General features: G+C 45.4%; 1 protein-coding gene across 7 annotated transcripts in view; it reads right to left on the reverse strand.

Annotated features, from left to right (window-relative positions):
* JADE1 (jade family PHD finger 1) overlaps positions 1-14,449 on the reverse strand; it is a 43,160-nt gene extending 28,711 nt beyond the window's left edge. Inside the window, exons 1-2 of one of the 7 annotated variants that reach the window (XM_042048603.1) lie at positions 14,428-14,449; positions 4,926-5,003 (exon numbers count right to left, since the gene is read on the reverse strand). In XM_042048603.1, the coding sequence (XP_041904537.1) occupies positions 4,926-4,977 (52 nt within the window). In that variant the 5' untranslated portion in view covers positions 4,978-5,003; positions 14,428-14,449. Of the gene's footprint in view, positions 1-2,284; positions 2,348-4,925; positions 5,010-10,417; positions 11,635-11,673; positions 11,758-12,798; positions 13,101-14,122; positions 14,147-14,427 lie in introns of those variants that run through there. The other 6 variants (XM_042048602.1, XM_042048599.1, XM_042048601.1 and 3 more) reach the window with 6 other exon arrangements.
* Positions 14,450-17,879: the final 3,430 nt, after the last annotated feature.

The following is a 17,879-nucleotide window of genomic DNA, read 5'->3' on the forward strand; positions in this document are numbered from 1 at the left end:
CTGCTTTGCCCAAATTCTGAGCACTGTAACTACATTATAAGTTCTGTTGTTTAATCACCATCCCTCACCTCCCAGCCAGTTCAAATGGAAAACAAAGAAATGTTCCTCACTTCCTTTTCACAAAGCTCTGCACATGCAATCACCTCATTTCAGGCCAGCAGCAGCTACAATTCTACAGTAAATGACACACACCCCCAAGGTTATGTACTCGGTAACCTTTGTGAAGGCACTCTGGGATCCATCTCAAACACTGCAGGAATCCACTGGGATTCAAAGCCCTTTCTAAATCCAAGATCCCCGTCATTCAGTCAGTGCAATGGATATTGGCAAAATTCGTTTAACTTTAAAATAACATTTGTTTAGCAATGATAGAATAAGGGTCTGCTTAAATTACAGAACTCTATTCCATAATCCATAGGTATTAAATCTTTCATTTCTCAGAACTCACGTGAAACTCTGTAAATCTTGAAAGTATTTTTCATCTGCAAGTGTCTTCAGCTCTTGTCTCGGACACTCTGCATGTAGGAGTATGATAAATTGATAAGCCCTCCAAGAATAAATGAAAAAGCCTCATGGGAGCAAGTAAAGTCTGAATAAAATCATGCTTTGAATTCCTTGCTCAAGGAAAACAGCACGAAAACTCTGACACCCAGAAGTGCCTGGATTTCACACAATTTCCCTTATACAAATGTCCATGAGCTTCAGACCTTTCTCAAAAACAAGCTGTCCACATGTCCAACCAATTTATGCTAAAAGGAATGCCTTGAAGCAATAAATGGGAACTCCTCCACTGCACAACTTGATCTCACCAGGAAACAGCATATGGAATATTCAGCACAAGCCACCTTTGCAGATTTACAGACCAACGAGGCTAAAAAGACAGGTGTCAAACACTGAGCAGGAAAGCTAAAACTGCTTCAGTATCAAGCACTTAATTAGCGTGAGACCCAGAACCATAAAGAGAAGGTTTAGCAACAGAGGGGCAAGCTGAAATGGAATGTAACAAAATTTGCTTAAAAACTATCAAGACTCTAGCCAGCCACCAGAAAACAGGAGGGTAATTGATTTCAGGTAAACATTAGTGATTTCCTTCCTACAGGCTTTGTAGCATGCAGCACGTACATCACAAGGCTTTTACCATGGGCCTGGCTAATATGAATGCCCATTACAGCTGCTGTACTACGCTATCTGGAAGGCCACAGAAACAAACAAGCTCTGCCAGGTGACCAAAGAAGAAAAGCTGTCAGGAGCAAACACTCTTAAGCACTTCCCCAAGCCTCTCTCAATACCATTCCTCTGTATTTAGACAAAAGTTCAAAATCCAGAGCGATGCCTGCAGCCATTTTTCATTCAATTATATTTCATGGGTAAGATGTTCAAAAGTGACCTCTAATTTCAGAAAACGAAATCCCTGAGAACACGCTCGGATACCCAGGGACTAACTGCAGAACTGCCAGGCACAACTGGCACTGACACCTCTTGCCTAGTGCTTCAAATATGCTATTTTGGCTTTGTGCTGAAATGAGGATTTAGAATTTTGAATCTAAGGGGACACAGCTTAACAATTTCCAGTAGTTAGGTTGAAGTACATGAAATAAATACTCTTGGAAGCTTAGCTTTAGGGAAAGAATCAAGTCTTGAGGGCAAAGAAGTGATGAGGAAAGCAAGGGTGCTGACTTTAAGCTGAGAGGCTTTAAAATACTGCAAATAACACAAAACCACCTACACTAAAGTACCTTACATGAGTCAGTAAATACACGTATATACTCTAGGACTGCAGCCATGCTGTTAAGCTTACTTCTCTTCGGTATTTCGCTCCTAAATGAAAGCCATTCTCCCTTCTTTCATCTAACAAAATGAGAGCACCTTTTTCTCCTGAAGAACTGCTATATCTCCAGCACAATGTATTTTTAGCACTTGGGTACGAGCTTTGTTTGCTTGTGACTACCAAGGAAACTGATTCAGTTCAGTGATCCAATGCAAAACAACAATTTTTTTTAAAATAAATTCCATTATTAGTGACATCATTATTACTACATTCCAAATATTCAGGTTCCTGAGCTCAACAGAATAAAATGCAGGTTTTTTTAATGCCAAAATATTTTCCAGGTTGCACTAGCCTACGTGCTAGAGCCTACCCCAAAAAGCACCATCATTCAGGTTAATCCAAACACATTTACTCAGCTACCCTCATGATGAACCTGAGATGCCTGATCGCAGCCTAGTAAAGCACAGTATGAAAACTCAGCTGCAGAACTGCTGCAGCTGGAGGCTGAATCCTCACCTTGTAGGATGAGGGAGAGCAGTGCTGAGCCCTAAGCTCAGAGGCCATAGAGCTCATAATGATGCAACAAGTCCACTGGAGGGTCAAGAGACACCACTGACTGAAAGGGAAGCAGGTGTTTGCCAACAGGATTCCAACTAGGCGTTGATTTAAATTTCAACTTTTCAATTAGAAGATGTCTGCTTGAAACGCCCAGAATAGTCAAATGTAATTGTTGTCAGCCTCTGGAAACTCTGGGAAGGAAAAATAGCTAGTGAAAGACTTGAAGCCTTCAATACAGACCACAAATACTTAATAGAAATTTTTATCTTTTTTCGGGGGGGGGGAAGGGGGGGGAGGGGGAAAAAAACTTGCTTACCCTTCAAGACTACTGATCAGTCTGGTAAAGTAAGAATACAGAATACTACTGGTAAAGTAAGAATACAGAAACAAACATAGTGAGGACTAATCAGTAATTCTACTAAAGGCAAGAGAGATCCTGTGAAGGTGAAACCTGTAAGGGGACACCCTTGACATTCAAACATAGTTACAAGGAGCCACTGGTATCTCCTGTAACAGGGAAACTGGAAAGGACCTAAGCTAAGTCAGTCATTCTTTTCAGGGAAGTCTGAATGACAAAAAGCCTTGGAAGTGCTGACCCCACACTAAATGTTATCTGGGCTTCTGATTGATAACCCTTAATCTCTCTGAACATGTATGTAGAAATAGAATGGATACACAGGAACCTGTATCTGAATTTGCCCAGTAACTTCACAAGAAGAAAAAAAAAAAAACAACAACAACAAAAAAAAACCATAATCAAGAAAAAAACAAGTGTAATGCAAAGGAAGTGGTATATATTTCAAATAATACTTGAAAGTACTTTTAAAAGTTCACTACCTTTGCCATGCAATTTATTCAGTAAAGTCATTTGCAATAACCAGGCTTTAAAATAGACAGATCATAAAGGGGCAAGAGGTTTCCTTTTATTTTCCAAACTCATCTTCTTCTGTGGAACAGATTCTGTGGAAAATATAATCCACTAAGTTGATAACTCCATTCCAAATAGTCATACATCAAATGACATTACAAACATGTGCTGTAATCAGCAACAGGTCAGTCAATTGTGTCTGTTTCACAACTTCAATTCCAAGATTAACTGCTTCATATTTTATTTGGTAAAAGCTGCTACACAAGGCACATGAAGAGATCAAGGGCTTAAAAAAAAAGACAGCAAAGAGAGTGAAAATAAAGACTATTATTTATATGAAACACTATTTTATAAAGCTGCTAGGGAACGAAAAAAGGATTACGCTAAATTCTAATGGAAGACATCCTGTTTGCTGCCACTTGTCTATCTTACAAGTAAAAACACACCTTTTTTTCTGGGAAGTACACATCACCTTTGAGGAAGTACACTGCAATTTTAATAACCTCAAGTAAACTTCAAACCAAGAAAAACATGTCTGATTTGTTTGGGGTTTTTTCTTCTGAAATCCCCCAGCTGCAGTTAGGTCCCCAAAACCAAGCCAAATTCCTCACCTCTAGCAGATTTTGCTCAATCCTTATTTGGATTAACTGCTAATTAGCCTGCTTGTTCTTACCTTCCCTAATCCTTTCACCTTTACTACTTCATTTCAGCAACAGTTTGCCTAGGGTTGTTTTAAGAGGCAGATTTGGCCATACCTGAGTGGATTCCCAGGCAGCACAGACACACCTAAGAAATGCATGCAGGTGAAGCAGTCACCTACGTGGAGCCACAGTGTATCACAGGGATAAGTTCTCAGAGTGAAGCTTCCAAAAGCACCTGGGAAACCACCCCGATCATTTTCAGACTGAAGTTTTACAAAAGACCTCAGGTGCGAAGGCGTGCACCCAGATAGATCAAATTAAAACCACAAAAACCTCTCTGACAACTGGCTAAGCTGCAGTATTGTCAAGTACAATCTACTTGCTTCTTTGGGCAAATAAGACACCTTGGCACATTCCCCAAACTGACATTTTGTCTCTCTCCCCCGCCCCTCTTCTTTTTTCTGCTTAAATGAAAGATTATCAGCCACTGGAATCCAAACACAAGACAGAGAGATACCACAGTGTGTGCTAGTTCCATCAGTGTAGAAGCAGTTAAAAACCATAAATACATTCTGTATCCAAATTAGTGATTTTCTGAATTCAAATTCTTGTGAGTAATTCCTCAAAGAAAATCTTCAAATGCAGTGAGGAACAACTTTTATGCTCCCTTAATCTTTTCTGCTTAAGCTTCAAGCGCTAGACTTTTCCACTGCGTAAGAGGGTGCAGGAACACTGAGGCAAATTTAAAATCCTTATGCAAACTTCTATCGGCAATGTCAGCAGACGTCTCCATGCTCATTCTGTCCTTAGAATGATAAATTATGCTGTTTGATAAGATTTCAAAGATGACCACTGACTTTTTCCTCTTGTTTTATATTATTAACTAAAACCACGTGCCAGTTCAATGGGGGCGTCCTGGATCTACTGTCTACCTGTGCTCAGAATGACTTGAGTTCAAAACTAGATCCTTACAACACACATTTCTACCAGTTCAACCAACATGCAAAATGCCTCTGGCACATGAAACACTGCATTAGAACACGTTTTCCAACTCATAACCTCCTGCACTCTACAACAAAGGAGCACTTACTGCCATTGTCGTCAGAGTCCTCACTGCTGCTAGGAAGCCGATGTCGTTTCATGATCTCCCCGGGAAACAGCAGGCAGCCTGGGAAGCAATGAGACAGCACTTAACCCCAGGTAATAACACACAGTCATCAACTTGTGCTTCTGATGGCATGCGAGCATTTACAGCACACAAAGGAAAACAAACAACTTCAGCAGCAGCTGAAATATGAACAGTGAACCTCTCAAGGCTGCTTAATTAGGCTGTTATCATATGAACAGGTGGACAACACTGGAGAGTGGCAATGACAATCCCACCAATGCTTTCACCCCACCAAAAAACTGTGTTTTGTCCTGAGAGGTGTTAAAATCACTAAATATCTGCAGCCAATGTGCTTAACTTCCCCTGCCTATTCTGGCACTAGATTTGCAATACAACAATATTTTTACTGCTTGTGTAAATATTTACTTTGGCTAATATATTTTTGGAGCAATTTTATTCCTGTTTAAAGTGCCAGATTTACGAAATCAGAGATTAAAGTCATCCACTTACACATAAAAAATGAAGCATCAGCAGTAGCAAGCCCAGTTTCCCCAAATTAACTAAACATGCATCATCTATGCCCTGGAAAGCACCACCCTCTAAGATGAGAGAATTACTTCCTCCTGCAGCCACATTTCTAGTGCCATGCCTAACACTAACTGTTCTTTGAGAGTAAGATTATTCAGATGATTATTCAGAGGTTACTCCAAACCGCCAGATGTCTACCAAAACCAAGTTCATGGGCACATGAGCCTGTGATAAAAAGGCCAAAAATTCCAAATCTTTTTAACTGCTATTCTCAGGGCACTGCTATTTTCATGTGTATTCCTTGTGGAACGAAACAAAATTCAGAAAAAACGAGGAAGCTGTAAATAACTAGTCAGTATTTGCATGTAAAAAGCTATTAAAAAGTGCAAGTTGAAGAACAGAAAAAAACATGACAAGACAAGTCCAGAAAGGCATATCCACCATAAGTTAAACTGACAAGGACTCCAGATGCACATCAAAACCCCTGAGTCTTCGCTTACCACGTATCAATCGTGGTATCAACAAGGTCTGGGCACTCTGCTAGCAGCAAATCCCTCACACCTCTGCACACAGATTTGGAGATCAGATGCCAAAAATATTTTCTTGCTTCTAGTTAAGTGCAGAAAATCTACCCTTATTTCCATGAGAGTTCAGACTTCCTCAAAACCTCTCAACAAAACTCCTTCCATTGGCCCTTCAGTGTAAGAATTAACTGCTTCAACTTTGTTCACTGAGAACACGGCTCATTGTAGGAAATTCAATAATGCCTTCAACTTTTGTAAGACTGATTCCCAAAATGCCTAACCAAAGCCTGACACTACTTCCAAAAGAGCACAAAAATATCTGCTCTTCCAGAAGTGCTTCATGTAAAAAGAAATTAGCATTTTTGAGGGAATTCATTTTGTCCCTACTAGCAAGTCACAAGCAACTGAACCTGAGACTTTATTTTACACTTCCAGTGAATACAGTTCTAAGAGCCTGAGCATTGCAGGATTGCCTCCTTTTTCGTATTATATGGGCAAACAGAGTTGGGGGGAAGCCTCTCTCCCACAGACTGACTTTTCAGAGTGGTATTTAATACATCTGTCATTGAAACATGTAACAGTTTTGAACTGCAAACTTTATTCACTAAAGAGAAGCTGAATGGTTCACCTTACCAAGACCTTTTGGCATCGTTTCACAGAGTAAAAGTACACATACAATGTCTGATGCCAGAGAATAAAGAATCATAAATGGCAGCCTCTTACAGGGCTAGAAGAATTCTCTCCAAAAATTGCTCTGAGGCAGGCCAGAACTTTGTGTGTATGGGAGACGGAAATGCTGTCAGTGGATAAATACACAGACCAGCCAGGACCATCAAAACCCACTGAATACAGATCTGGTGTAAATGCAGGAGATCCAGAGCCAAGTTCCTATACAGTCACTTATGAAGACAGAGAGCCAACATGCAGATCCAAAACAGGCTAAGACAGAACTGAAAAATCAGTTAGTTCTTACAAGGCCAAAACTAGGGCAATGAATATCTATTCTGTAAGGTACTTTTTCTATTAGTTCACATATTAATAACAGCAATGTAAAAGAAGATATTCACTCAGCAAGAACCTCCCATAAACAAAGTAAAGAAAAACTGGAAGAAAATAAAGGAAAATTGTCCTATCTCACAAGTGTAATTCGTATATTCCTGGTCAAAATCCTCACTTCCTGGTTTGTTTCCCACATGGTCTGAAAGGCATGATACACTGTAAAGCAAAGTAACAGAGCGTATGTACACTGAGACACACCTGTGAACTTGCAACAAACAAGAAAATCTGGAATTCTGCTCCTTCACAGCTTTCTGGACAAGTGCATTTTGAATGGATTTTCTCCTAGCACACTTCCCGCAAATTCAAAAAAATAAGGAAAGAGATGGAACCTTCTTCCTCCTATCATGTGTCTTTAAAAAACAAACTGAACATCGCCTTTTTGGTTGCTGTTTAAAGGAAAGAATGGTATTCACTCCTCCCAGTTCAAGCACTCTCCAGAGTTTTTCAGGAAATAAGCCAGAACAGAAGCCACTTTTCCTGAGTACAGAGTATGAAATAAGGCAGCTAATTTTCTTGTCCACTCTAGTCAGGTGTCTGAAGTTGGCCACACTGAAAAGCCTGTGTTCTCAATAGTAACATTAAAAGAAATATCCCATTTGATGAAGCTCATGTGAAATTGTTTTATAGATGCATGGGGGGGGGGGGAAGAGTTAAAACTCAGAGTTCTCATTTTGCCATCTTTGAACCTAACCTGAGTTTACAGGGAGCTAAATCACAGATCAAAAAGCAGCATTTGGCTTCTCAGAGTAAGACTCAAATCCAGTAAGATTAACCCCCTGGAACTTGTGTCATTAGGAGAACAGCTTTTTTCAACTTCTAAAATCATTTTAAACTGCTCCCACCAGATGTTCATATCCACAGCTCAGAACACATGTTCCAGAGGTAACACTGGAACAGCTAATAAGACTCATAACCAGGCAGATTGAAATGGTTTTCAGCGTATTGTGGTGCCTCTGCCTCAAAGGCTACCAGTTTCTGTCAGGCAGTGGGTGACTCAAAGTCACACAAGAAACTCATTAAAAAGTGCACGTTAGAAATAAGCATGGATTATGGATAGTGATGGTTAGATGCAGATTGATGCTGCAAGTTTTCTCCCTGTTCCAGCAGACATACACTATGATCACCATGCCTCTAAGCAAAGAGAATTCACATGTAAGCATAAAAAGGGTAAAACATTTGATGCTGGCTTTAATACCAGAGTAAAAGCTATGCACCCCAGCCTGCAACTCTTGCAGGGCAGGAAGAGACACCCAGATGACTGAGCTCAATTCCCAAGTGCGTGCAATCACGTAATTGCTGTCCAGCCCAGAAGTTTCCACAAAACATTCACAGCAACCCACACATGGCACAGAGTGACCTCCCAACTCCCTTCGCAGGACCAACAGTGCTCTGAAGCAAGGAAACAGTCAGCCAAACAGTGCCTGTGAACCCTGGATCTTCTATCAAACATTTTTATGGCTGTTTTTCTCAAATTATTACACCAGCCCCAAAAGGGCATTTGCACAACACACTGTTCACCTGAAGAGAAAGCCCAGCACTTCAGAAGCTGCCACAGAGTCCAACAACCCTAAGCTGACAAAGGCTGCACCACCAAGCCACACTCTCTATCAGTTTTCAGTGACACCTGTGAATTCTTAATAACTCAGCAACTTTTGTATGCAAACTTTCAGTTTCGTTTCCTTGAAAGAAGATTGTTTCTTTGTGTTAAAACCATCCTTTCAGGAATCAGTCAGACCAATACACAGCATGCTGATCGTGTTTTCTCCTGAACACTCCAGCATAACATTTACCAGGGAGAAACCCAAGTGGACTCAGTCTAATGCCAGCCTTCAACCAAACACAGGTTTTGAGAAACAGCCACAGCTCTGCAGGCAGTGTTACTCCAATATCACAGGCAGCAAAGCATCCAAGAGCACTTCATGCAATCACACCACCGTGATTAACGGCATAGATGGGACAGAGACCACGTCTTTTTAGCCCCCATCGTCCTCAGATGAGCTGGCCACACCAGGGCAGCACTGGTGAGGCCAGCACAGCCTGCAACACACTCTCCTGTGCTGCTCCAGAGGCTGAAGGTGCTGCTCTGCTTTACAGAAACACATCACCAGTTGCTTTTCCATCATGCTTGCTCTGGAAGTTAAGCTCTGGGTTTTGCTCATTGATTAGGTACAAACTCTAAACATATAAATGCAATTCTGAACTTTGATGGTGCATTTGCTCAAAGTGTTTTTAAAGGCAAGATTACACCACCTGAAACTGGCTTCTGCATTTTGGAGAACGTGGGAAGCCTTTTTCAAAATACTTGCAAATGCTATACAAATGAAATGACTAGACAATAATCCAATACAATCAATGTCAGGCCACAAAACAGCATTTGAATTTACATATCCTTGTGGAGCTGAGCAACAAACATCTAAGTCTATACAAATAACTGTATGCAGGTAGGCACACAGACTTTGCTGTCCACTTCTCAGTATTTGATGGCAGGTGCAGTGCAACGGGTTAGACTCAGCAACATGACACAGTACAGCAAATTCACTATTTTTAGCAGCGTGCATTACCATGCTACCCCATTCTTACCTCTCCAAGAGATAAAATAAGCAGCAAAAACCCAAAGACCTCACTGGACAGCAATGTCAAGACCTTTCCTTTTTTTCTCCCACACTGGAGTCCCAGGAGTTGCACTGGTAAGAGTGTAAAAAATGCAAAGAGCAGAAATCCAGACACTACCCCATAAAACTGGGACAACAGCGTGCACACACATACACCCATGTGCCACATACCACGTGCACAGTTAAGAACCCCACATTGTTCTTCACTCAGTTTGACCTCAAGTGGAGAGGCAATCAAAGAGAAAGATGTAAAGCGTGTCAGTCCTTGTTATGCAAATAGCTAAACAGAACCAGATTGTAAAAAATAATTATACATGGAAAAATCTACATCCTCAGGTCAAGGGTTTTCCACAGCACAATTCTTACTGAAGTATTTTCAAGGGCCGTATAAACCCCTGGGTAAAAGAGTGTATAATTCAAACTCTGACAGACAATTAACTGTAACCATGTTAACGGGTGTCACTATAACAAACTGCACTGAACAGCTGCAGAGACAGAATGGGAAGAAAGCAGAGTTATGACAGATGTACACCCTGAAGACAAACTGAAAAACTGGCTTTTCCTGAAAGTAACCCACTAACTGCAATGAAACGAAGACCTAATTATCTCTAGTACACAAGAAATTGCTTCAAAACACCTATTGTACAAATGGAAGTGAAGTGTGACACAGCTTAATAAAACGCATAGAAGATAGAGACATTTGGCTTCTATCACTGGACTCTTTTTAAATAGCTTGTTTGTAACACCACACCTTCTTCACTGACACCTGACATCACAAGAAGCTTTTCTGCTTCTATCCTAGACCTAAAACAAAAAAAAAGGAAGCACATCAGAAAAAAATTGTATTACTAAAATCCACCTAAAATTTTAAAATTCCATGAAAGTTTTCATAGCAACATTTTATAGTCAGAGAGGTACAAGCAGAGCTCTTAAATGAAATATTACAGTATTATGGAGCACAGTCCACAGTGCAAAGAGCCACAGACCTTAAATCTGGAGGAAAAAAAAATCCTCCAAATCTCACAAAACAAAGAAGTACTTGGCCAAACAAGGCCAAGAGTGTTCTCCACAAGGGATATTTCTACTGAATTCAGCACACCTATTCAAAATTTCACAAGGCAAGAGAGAAGCACAATTTGGCCGTTATCAACCCAACACTTCTCAGGAATCCACATGCTCATTTATGCACCTGTGGAAGCCAGCTCATAATGTTACCTTACTACTTGGGCAGGGGCAACAAATTATTCCCAGACTGTGGTGGTGAAACTGACCGCCCAAAATCTGGAGCAATGCACAAACTGGGCTCCATGACTTAATGCAACCATTGCAGTTCATGTCTTTCACCTAGGAAATGGTGCCAGCTTGGTCATCTCCAGCTGAAAACAGGAGCACGAAGCAGCAGTACTAACCACATGGAGAAAAGATTTGAGGAAAGACTGAAAGTTTTTTTTTTTTTCTAGGTTCTGTGAATGGGGAATGAAACCAGAGAAGCTGGAAGGGAAATCTGCAGCTGTGAGAGGAAAGGGGAGTTTATTATTATTACTTTATTTTAAACATCTGTATTAAACATAGCTCAAAAGCAGGGAGCAAGTGGTATATGAAGCCAGAGGGAAAATCTTGCCACTAAAACATACAATCCTTGCTGTTTCAACAATATCCCACTGAGTGTGAGAAACCTCTAGAAATAGAATCATAACAAGCATATTTTGGTGTAACTTTTATGAAGGTTTTTGGTTTGCAAGTGTGGGCAGCTTCTGACTTAGCTAAAAGACAACATCTGCTTAAAAAGGAAGTTATTCCAAATAACAGCTAAATCTTCCTCTAAATAAATGGGGCTGGCATAAAAGCACCTTCAGCCTTTTACATTAAAACGTCAACTAAAATGTGTTGCTAAATCCTACTGGAATTTCTAGTACTCCCTCACAGCTACAGGCACCTACTCAGACCAGGTCACCACGGTCTGTGTTACTGGGGGGCTGACAGACCTCAGGACACCCCGGATCTCACCTGCGGGTGAACCTAATAAACTTTCTCAGAACAAGGCGGTCAGCTGAGGAGCCGGGGAGAGCCGGGAGGAGAAGTCGGTCGGCGGCAGGCGCTGCTCGCAGGTGCGCTGAGCCTCGGCCGCCCCGCCGCGCCCACGGCTGCGGGCTCGGGGCCACCTTCCCGCAGGGTGAGAGCCGAGGCTTCGGGAGTCGCTTCCAAAGCGGCACTCGCGCTCACCCCGACCGCCGAGCCCAGCCCGGCCGGGTGCCGCTCAGGGCAGCTCTCATCCGCCTCCTCCCGCAGCGATCCCATCTCCGCTCCGGCTCCGCACCGTGCCCGCCCAGGGCTCGCGGCAGCGGCGCCGGAGCCGCCAGGGCACGGCCGGCGGCCGGCTGAGGTCACGGAGCAGCCTCCTGGCCCGGGCGCCGCCGGGCTACACCTCCCCCGCGGGGGAGGCACCTTCCCGGCCAGCTGCACGGCCGCCGGCTTCCATGAGAAACAGCCCGGCTCGCCCCCTCCTTCTCCTCCCTCCCGGCTCCCGCTCCTCCCCGCCGCCGGCCGCACCAATCCGCTCGGCCACGGCTGCAAATCAAACTTGGTGCCCCCGGCTCCGCCGCCTCTCCCTCAAAGCCCTGTCACTGCCGAAAACGGCCAAGGCACCTTCCCCGCCCGCCCCCGCGGCCGCACTGCCATGGAGGGGGTGGACGGGACGGCGGATCGAGCGGCAGCTCGGAGACGAGCTCATTTTCTGTGTCTTGTGTCTGTCTCTCCTCCCACTCCCAGACAGTTCTGGAAACTGTGTTATCACCTCTTGTCACAGGAAACCAACCAGCAGGCGGTGCAAACAAACAAACACCCTTTGCCTCCACCCTTCCTAAAATCATCCTATCGGGGACGAACGGGCGGGCGCGAACGGGAAGGGAAAAGCAAATAAAAAAAAATAAAAAAACCCCCCCACAAATAAAACCAAAACAACAAAACATTCCGCCCCCCTTCCCCCTCCCCCCCCCCCAGAAGAAAAAAAAAAGAAAAAAAAAACCACCACCAAAATTCTCCTCGAAGCAGGCGGACTACGCGAGCCCAGGGCCGGGCAGGGTGGCTTTGTCTAACTGGAACAAGTGGAATGATGGCTGGAGCCGCACTCACCTCCCCGGGAAGAGCGGCCCGTTACACAGAAATGCCGCAGCCCCGCTCCGTCCCGCTCGCCAGGCACCGGGGCAAGAGCCAGATCACGGAACTACCCCGACCGCCGCCCGAGCAAGTTGGGGCGGGCGTTCGCCGCCGCTCCCCGCTGTCCCCCTGTGATGTTACGTTCGCGCCCCAACACCGCCGGCCGCCTCTCCGCTCCCTCGCCCACAAACTCCGGCCCGGCCACGCGGATTCGCCCCTCGGCCTGCGCCGGGCACGGGCCGAGCGGCGGGAGGGGGCCGGGCCCCCCCGCGTCCTGCCCAAGTTCGCTCCGCGCCCCCCGCCCCGCTCCCGCTTCGCCTCCCGCAGCCGGGGCGGGGGTCGGGCGCGGCGGGGTCGCCGTGCACCTGCCGGCCGCAGCCCCGATGCCGCCCCGCGCCCCGGCGGGGCCGGGCAGCGCCGCACACATTTCCCCGCCTTTTCCCACTCTCAGACACGTGCACTTCGGGGCTCGGGCAAGTTGTTCTCCAGCGGGAGACACCGCGCTCCCGCCTGAGGCGACAGGGCCACCTCTGACAGCCCGGCGCTCCCCGCCTCCAGCGGAGCACCCACCGGCGCCCATCAAGCAGGCGGCTGACCGGCTGCGGCTCTCCCGCTCCGAAAGGCAACTTCTGTTTAATTTCACCGATGAGCAGGTTTTATGCTTTCCAAGCATTTTTTTTTTTCCCCACGAGCCAAATCCAAGTGCGACTGGGGGTTATGGGGGGGAAACAAAGCTGCTCCTGCACACGAAACACCTCCTCTCCCACGCACACCGCTCCTCGCCCGCGGCGAGAGGCGACGGGTCTCGTGGGCATCTGGGTAACACTGTGCCACACAGTGGCCATGACTCTCCCCCACCCCCTTCCTACACATCAGTAGCCGAGCAGGACTTGCGCTCTGCCATTGCCATCTGGCTACCAAGTTGCTCCAACGCTTCCTACTTTCCGCGGCGGGCGATACCCGGCGCTGCCCCCGCGGCGCAGCCTGCAGCGACGCCTGGGGCGCAGGGCCGGCGGCACGGCAATGCGCGGCACGGCACGGCATGGAACACCGGCAGCTCACTTGGCCGCTGCACCTGGGGAGCTGCGCGGTGCCCACTCGCCCGCAGCGGAACAAAAAGGGAGCCGCCGCCGCTGCCGACACCGGCCGGTCGCGCCGGGCGGCAGCGCAGCCTCCCCTGCCGCCTCCGCCCGCCCCAGCCCCGCACAAGTTGCTGGTGGGATAGCGGAGCCGCAACTCGGCCGCCTCCCCTCGCCCCGTACCGAGCGGCGCGGCTCTTGGCGCCATGTTAATGACGTACTATCTTATTTCCACTAGGCAGCGACCTTCGGCACGAAACTGCTCTCCCGCCGCCTCCGGAGCGACAAAAAAACCCCATCAAATATGGCTGTGCTGGCGGCTCCGCGGCTGGCGCTGCGGCGGGCACGGTTACCTGCTGGCGGCGGCGCGGCGGCGGCGAGGGCGGGCGGCGCGGCCGGGCTCCCCCTGCGCGGAGGGCTCGGGGCCGCCGCATGAGTTCGACGCGGCGCCGGGCAGCGGGCACGGAGAGCGGCTCGCTGCGCCACACACACTCTCTCTCACACACACAGATTCCCTCTGACTGACGTTTGTACTTGTTATGGAGGAAGGACTCCGTGAATCAAACTCGTTTCTGGGTCACTGCTGCCACAGGGGGGAGCTGCTTTAATCCCCTGCCAAAACTGGAAGGCGAGGGAAGGGGGGAGAAATAATAATAATAATGCAGCGCCGGGGTGGGGAGGCGGCGGCGCGGCCCCGGGGGAGCCGCCGTTAACTCTTGGCGGGCCTGGCCGCACCGCGCGGGGCTCCCGCCGCCCCCCGCCGCCGGAGCCCGGGGGAGCGCGGCCGCCCGGCTCCCGCCGCCTCCCGCTTGTGTTCGAGCGGGCTGGAAAATGCAGATGGGAGGCAACGCTGTGCGGCTGGCAGCTGGGAAATGATACGTGTCTGCACCCGCATCCCGCCCGCGGCACTGCTGGCCTTACCCTGCAACCATTAACGCTTCTCTCCAAAAGATTTAAGCCGATTTCGCAAGCAGGAATTCTAGCGCTGCACTGGCTCCCTGTGCAGAACGCATGAGTCACTATTTGTCAGGCTGAGAAACTGAGGTACCAAGAGTTAAACGCTGTGGCCACATGCGTAGCGCATAATTGCCGGGGCAAGAATAAAACTGCACGCTCCCTATTCTCAGCCCCCAGCGTTATCCCTCTGGCTCGTTAACTTTGATACTTCTCAAAGACTAGAAAGAGCCAACACAATCTGCGGCTCAGTTCACATCTTTCTAGCAGGAGTGGAAATTATCTTAAATTGGCACCAAATGACATACTAAACTTCCCATTACCTAAAAAGCGTGTTTGAATGCAGATTTCCTTATTTTTCCACATAAATCGCTTTACCTCACGCCATACACCTGTGCTCCCTGAGTGAAAAACTCCCCCTTCTGAGCAGAATTCCTGAGCAGATATAGTCTGAGGTAATAAACACCACAGAGAAAATTCAACATAAGCTCAGACACAGAATTAAGGCGATCTGTGCAAAGTAATCCCCATAGTATGCAAATACAAATTAATGCAGCCTCCACAGCAATATTAGTCTGCCAAAGAATCACACCTTAGTTCAGCACAGGAATTGGGTCGTTACTCATCCGTGCAAACCGAGTAATTTATTCTGCCGTCTCACCCACCCACCTACCCAATAATGAAACAGTACTTACATTGAATCTGCACATCCTAAAAAGTTGTACTTTACTACAAAACATTCTCTCCCCCCCCCCCCCGAGATATTTTTTCACTGTGAAAATCAGACAGTTGTGGTTTTATTCACGGAACACCCTGAAGCACCTTCATATTTTAGAGCCTAAGACTTTGATTCCCTTGTTTTCTACTTCATGAAAATACAAAAATGCATGTATTCCCTACATTCTCCTGCACTTGCCTTGCCATCCAGACCTGTAAAGATACCTGTTGGCATAGCTTTCTGTACGTCAGCCTAATTAGGAACATCCATGGTCATCCATGCAACACACCCCACCGTAGTACCTGATAATTATAATAAACTTACTGCCACACCCTCATCGCCTTACCCCTGAACTTCCAGGGGTGTTAATTTTCAATACTGGCTAGAGACTTAGTTGTTCTGTATTTTCTAAACAGCATATGCCTGCTGCTGGGCTATGGTATAAACCTCAGAACAGAGTAGGTCAGAGTTTTTCCCCTCAGTGGTTTGCAGGCCCCTCAGGAGCTCAGGGACTACTTCTCATGAGTTCATAAAAAGTAATCAAGATGAGAAAAGCTACTGTCAATTGGCATTTATTATAGAAGTATGCAGTTCTACTGGATTAATATGATAGCTTTTCTTCTAAATAATTTTAAATAATATTGTCCATTGTAAAAGACTGAAGAATTACAAGAAATGCTATTTGTTCCACTTTCCTGAATTCTTTCCAAGAAGTTCAGAACAAGCTTCTGAGAAGAGCTTAAATGTGAATGGGCTCTAATTTCTCAAGAGGAATGACAGAAACTTTCCTGTCTCAAGCTCCTTGGATTTGAGGCAGTATTTTTGTTTTTTGGTACTTAGTTTTCCTTTGCATATGCAGCCAAGTTTATATTACACCTTGTATTTTAGGAAGTGTTTCTCTTGGAAGCCATGTGAGGCCATACATTTAAGATAACATGAATGTTTTCATGGTAACATGAATGATGGGCTGTGTTTCAAAAAAATAGCGACTATCTGGATTACTGTAGAAAACTCCCCAAATGTGAGTCCTGTGTGCTCTACAAGCAGCTAGCCTAGTCTTTACAGGAAGGTAACACAACTGGAACAAAGATGCTATTTTGTCTCTGAGTACAGTGTATCCACAGAGACTCCTCTGGAATAATACACTTCTATGTTTGAAAAGGAAATATTAAAAAATCAAAGGGCTAGTAGTTAGAAAAATAACTTTGGGAATGATTGGGAAACAAAAGGGAAAGGTTACTTCCTGTACTGCTTCAGCACTACAGGTATGAAGTTGAATACCAGTATAGCTGTGGTCAAACAAGAGAGAGTAGTCTTCTGCTATCTGCACTGGCTAAACGTCAGGGTGATGAGGAAAATTCTGCTGTAAGTGGAGTCAGTAGAAGTTTTGACATCAGCCCTTGTCTCTAATAAGTATTTACCCTCTCAGCAAAGGAGGTACTTTGTTATAATAAATAATGTCTTAAGGCTTTGTGCCTCTCTCACTTATCTTTCTATCAGTGTTATCACTCATTCCAGGAACACTCAGAGGATATGTATCAGGCTTAAGAGTTAGGCTTTGTGCTAACACACAGAACTTCTGGTCCCTTCTCCAAGTTGTTTCATCAGATATAATCACTCATACATTACATTTTATTTCAATTTTTGTAATTGATTCATTTTTTAATGTCTCCCTCTTGGCTTGATTATTTTTTTAGCAGATGCACAAATTCAGGGATAGAATATGTGGCTTTTCAGCACTCTTTTCCATCCTTTTGTGGAAATCTGTTGCTGCAGCAGTGGCTATTAAAATCCATCCATCCATCCTTCCTTCCCTTCCTCCCATTCCTTTTTTTCCTAATTTGGTAATACTCCTTTTACAGTTGGAATCTTCCACTAATTCTTGCAGTCCCCACACATGAAGGTGGAGTTAACAAAGTTGAGTCTCTCCTCACTGTTAAATTTGGCCCAAGAGTATCACTTAAAACTCTAAACTGTTCTTTTGCTCTTTGGGCTCCAGCTTTCAGGAACTTCCATTTTCTCATTTTTTTTATTTTGAAGATTACAAACTTGAGGAGAAGAGTAGCACAGATCCAAATCAGCACTGTCAGCAGTAGATTGTACTTAAAGAGTAGGTTTTTCCAAAGATCTTTCATATCTCCTGTGAGAGGTATTTTGTAGAGCAGAGCCATAAGACAGACACACATTTGGGCCAATTCCTGTTGAGGTCCATTTTGTCTCTGTCTGGTCTACTCACAAGAGCAAGGAAAAAAAAAAGATTTCAACTCATGCATATGTAAATCTGTACCACTTACAAGCTGCATAAG

This window comes from Corvus kubaryi, unplaced genomic scaffold (assembly GCF_017639235.1).
Source record: "Corvus kubaryi isolate FWS band 111438036 unplaced genomic scaffold, C.kubaryi_AGA036_p1.0 67, whole genome shotgun sequence".
In the NCBI taxonomy this organism is placed as follows: domain Eukaryota; kingdom Metazoa; phylum Chordata; class Aves; order Passeriformes; family Corvidae; genus Corvus; species Corvus kubaryi.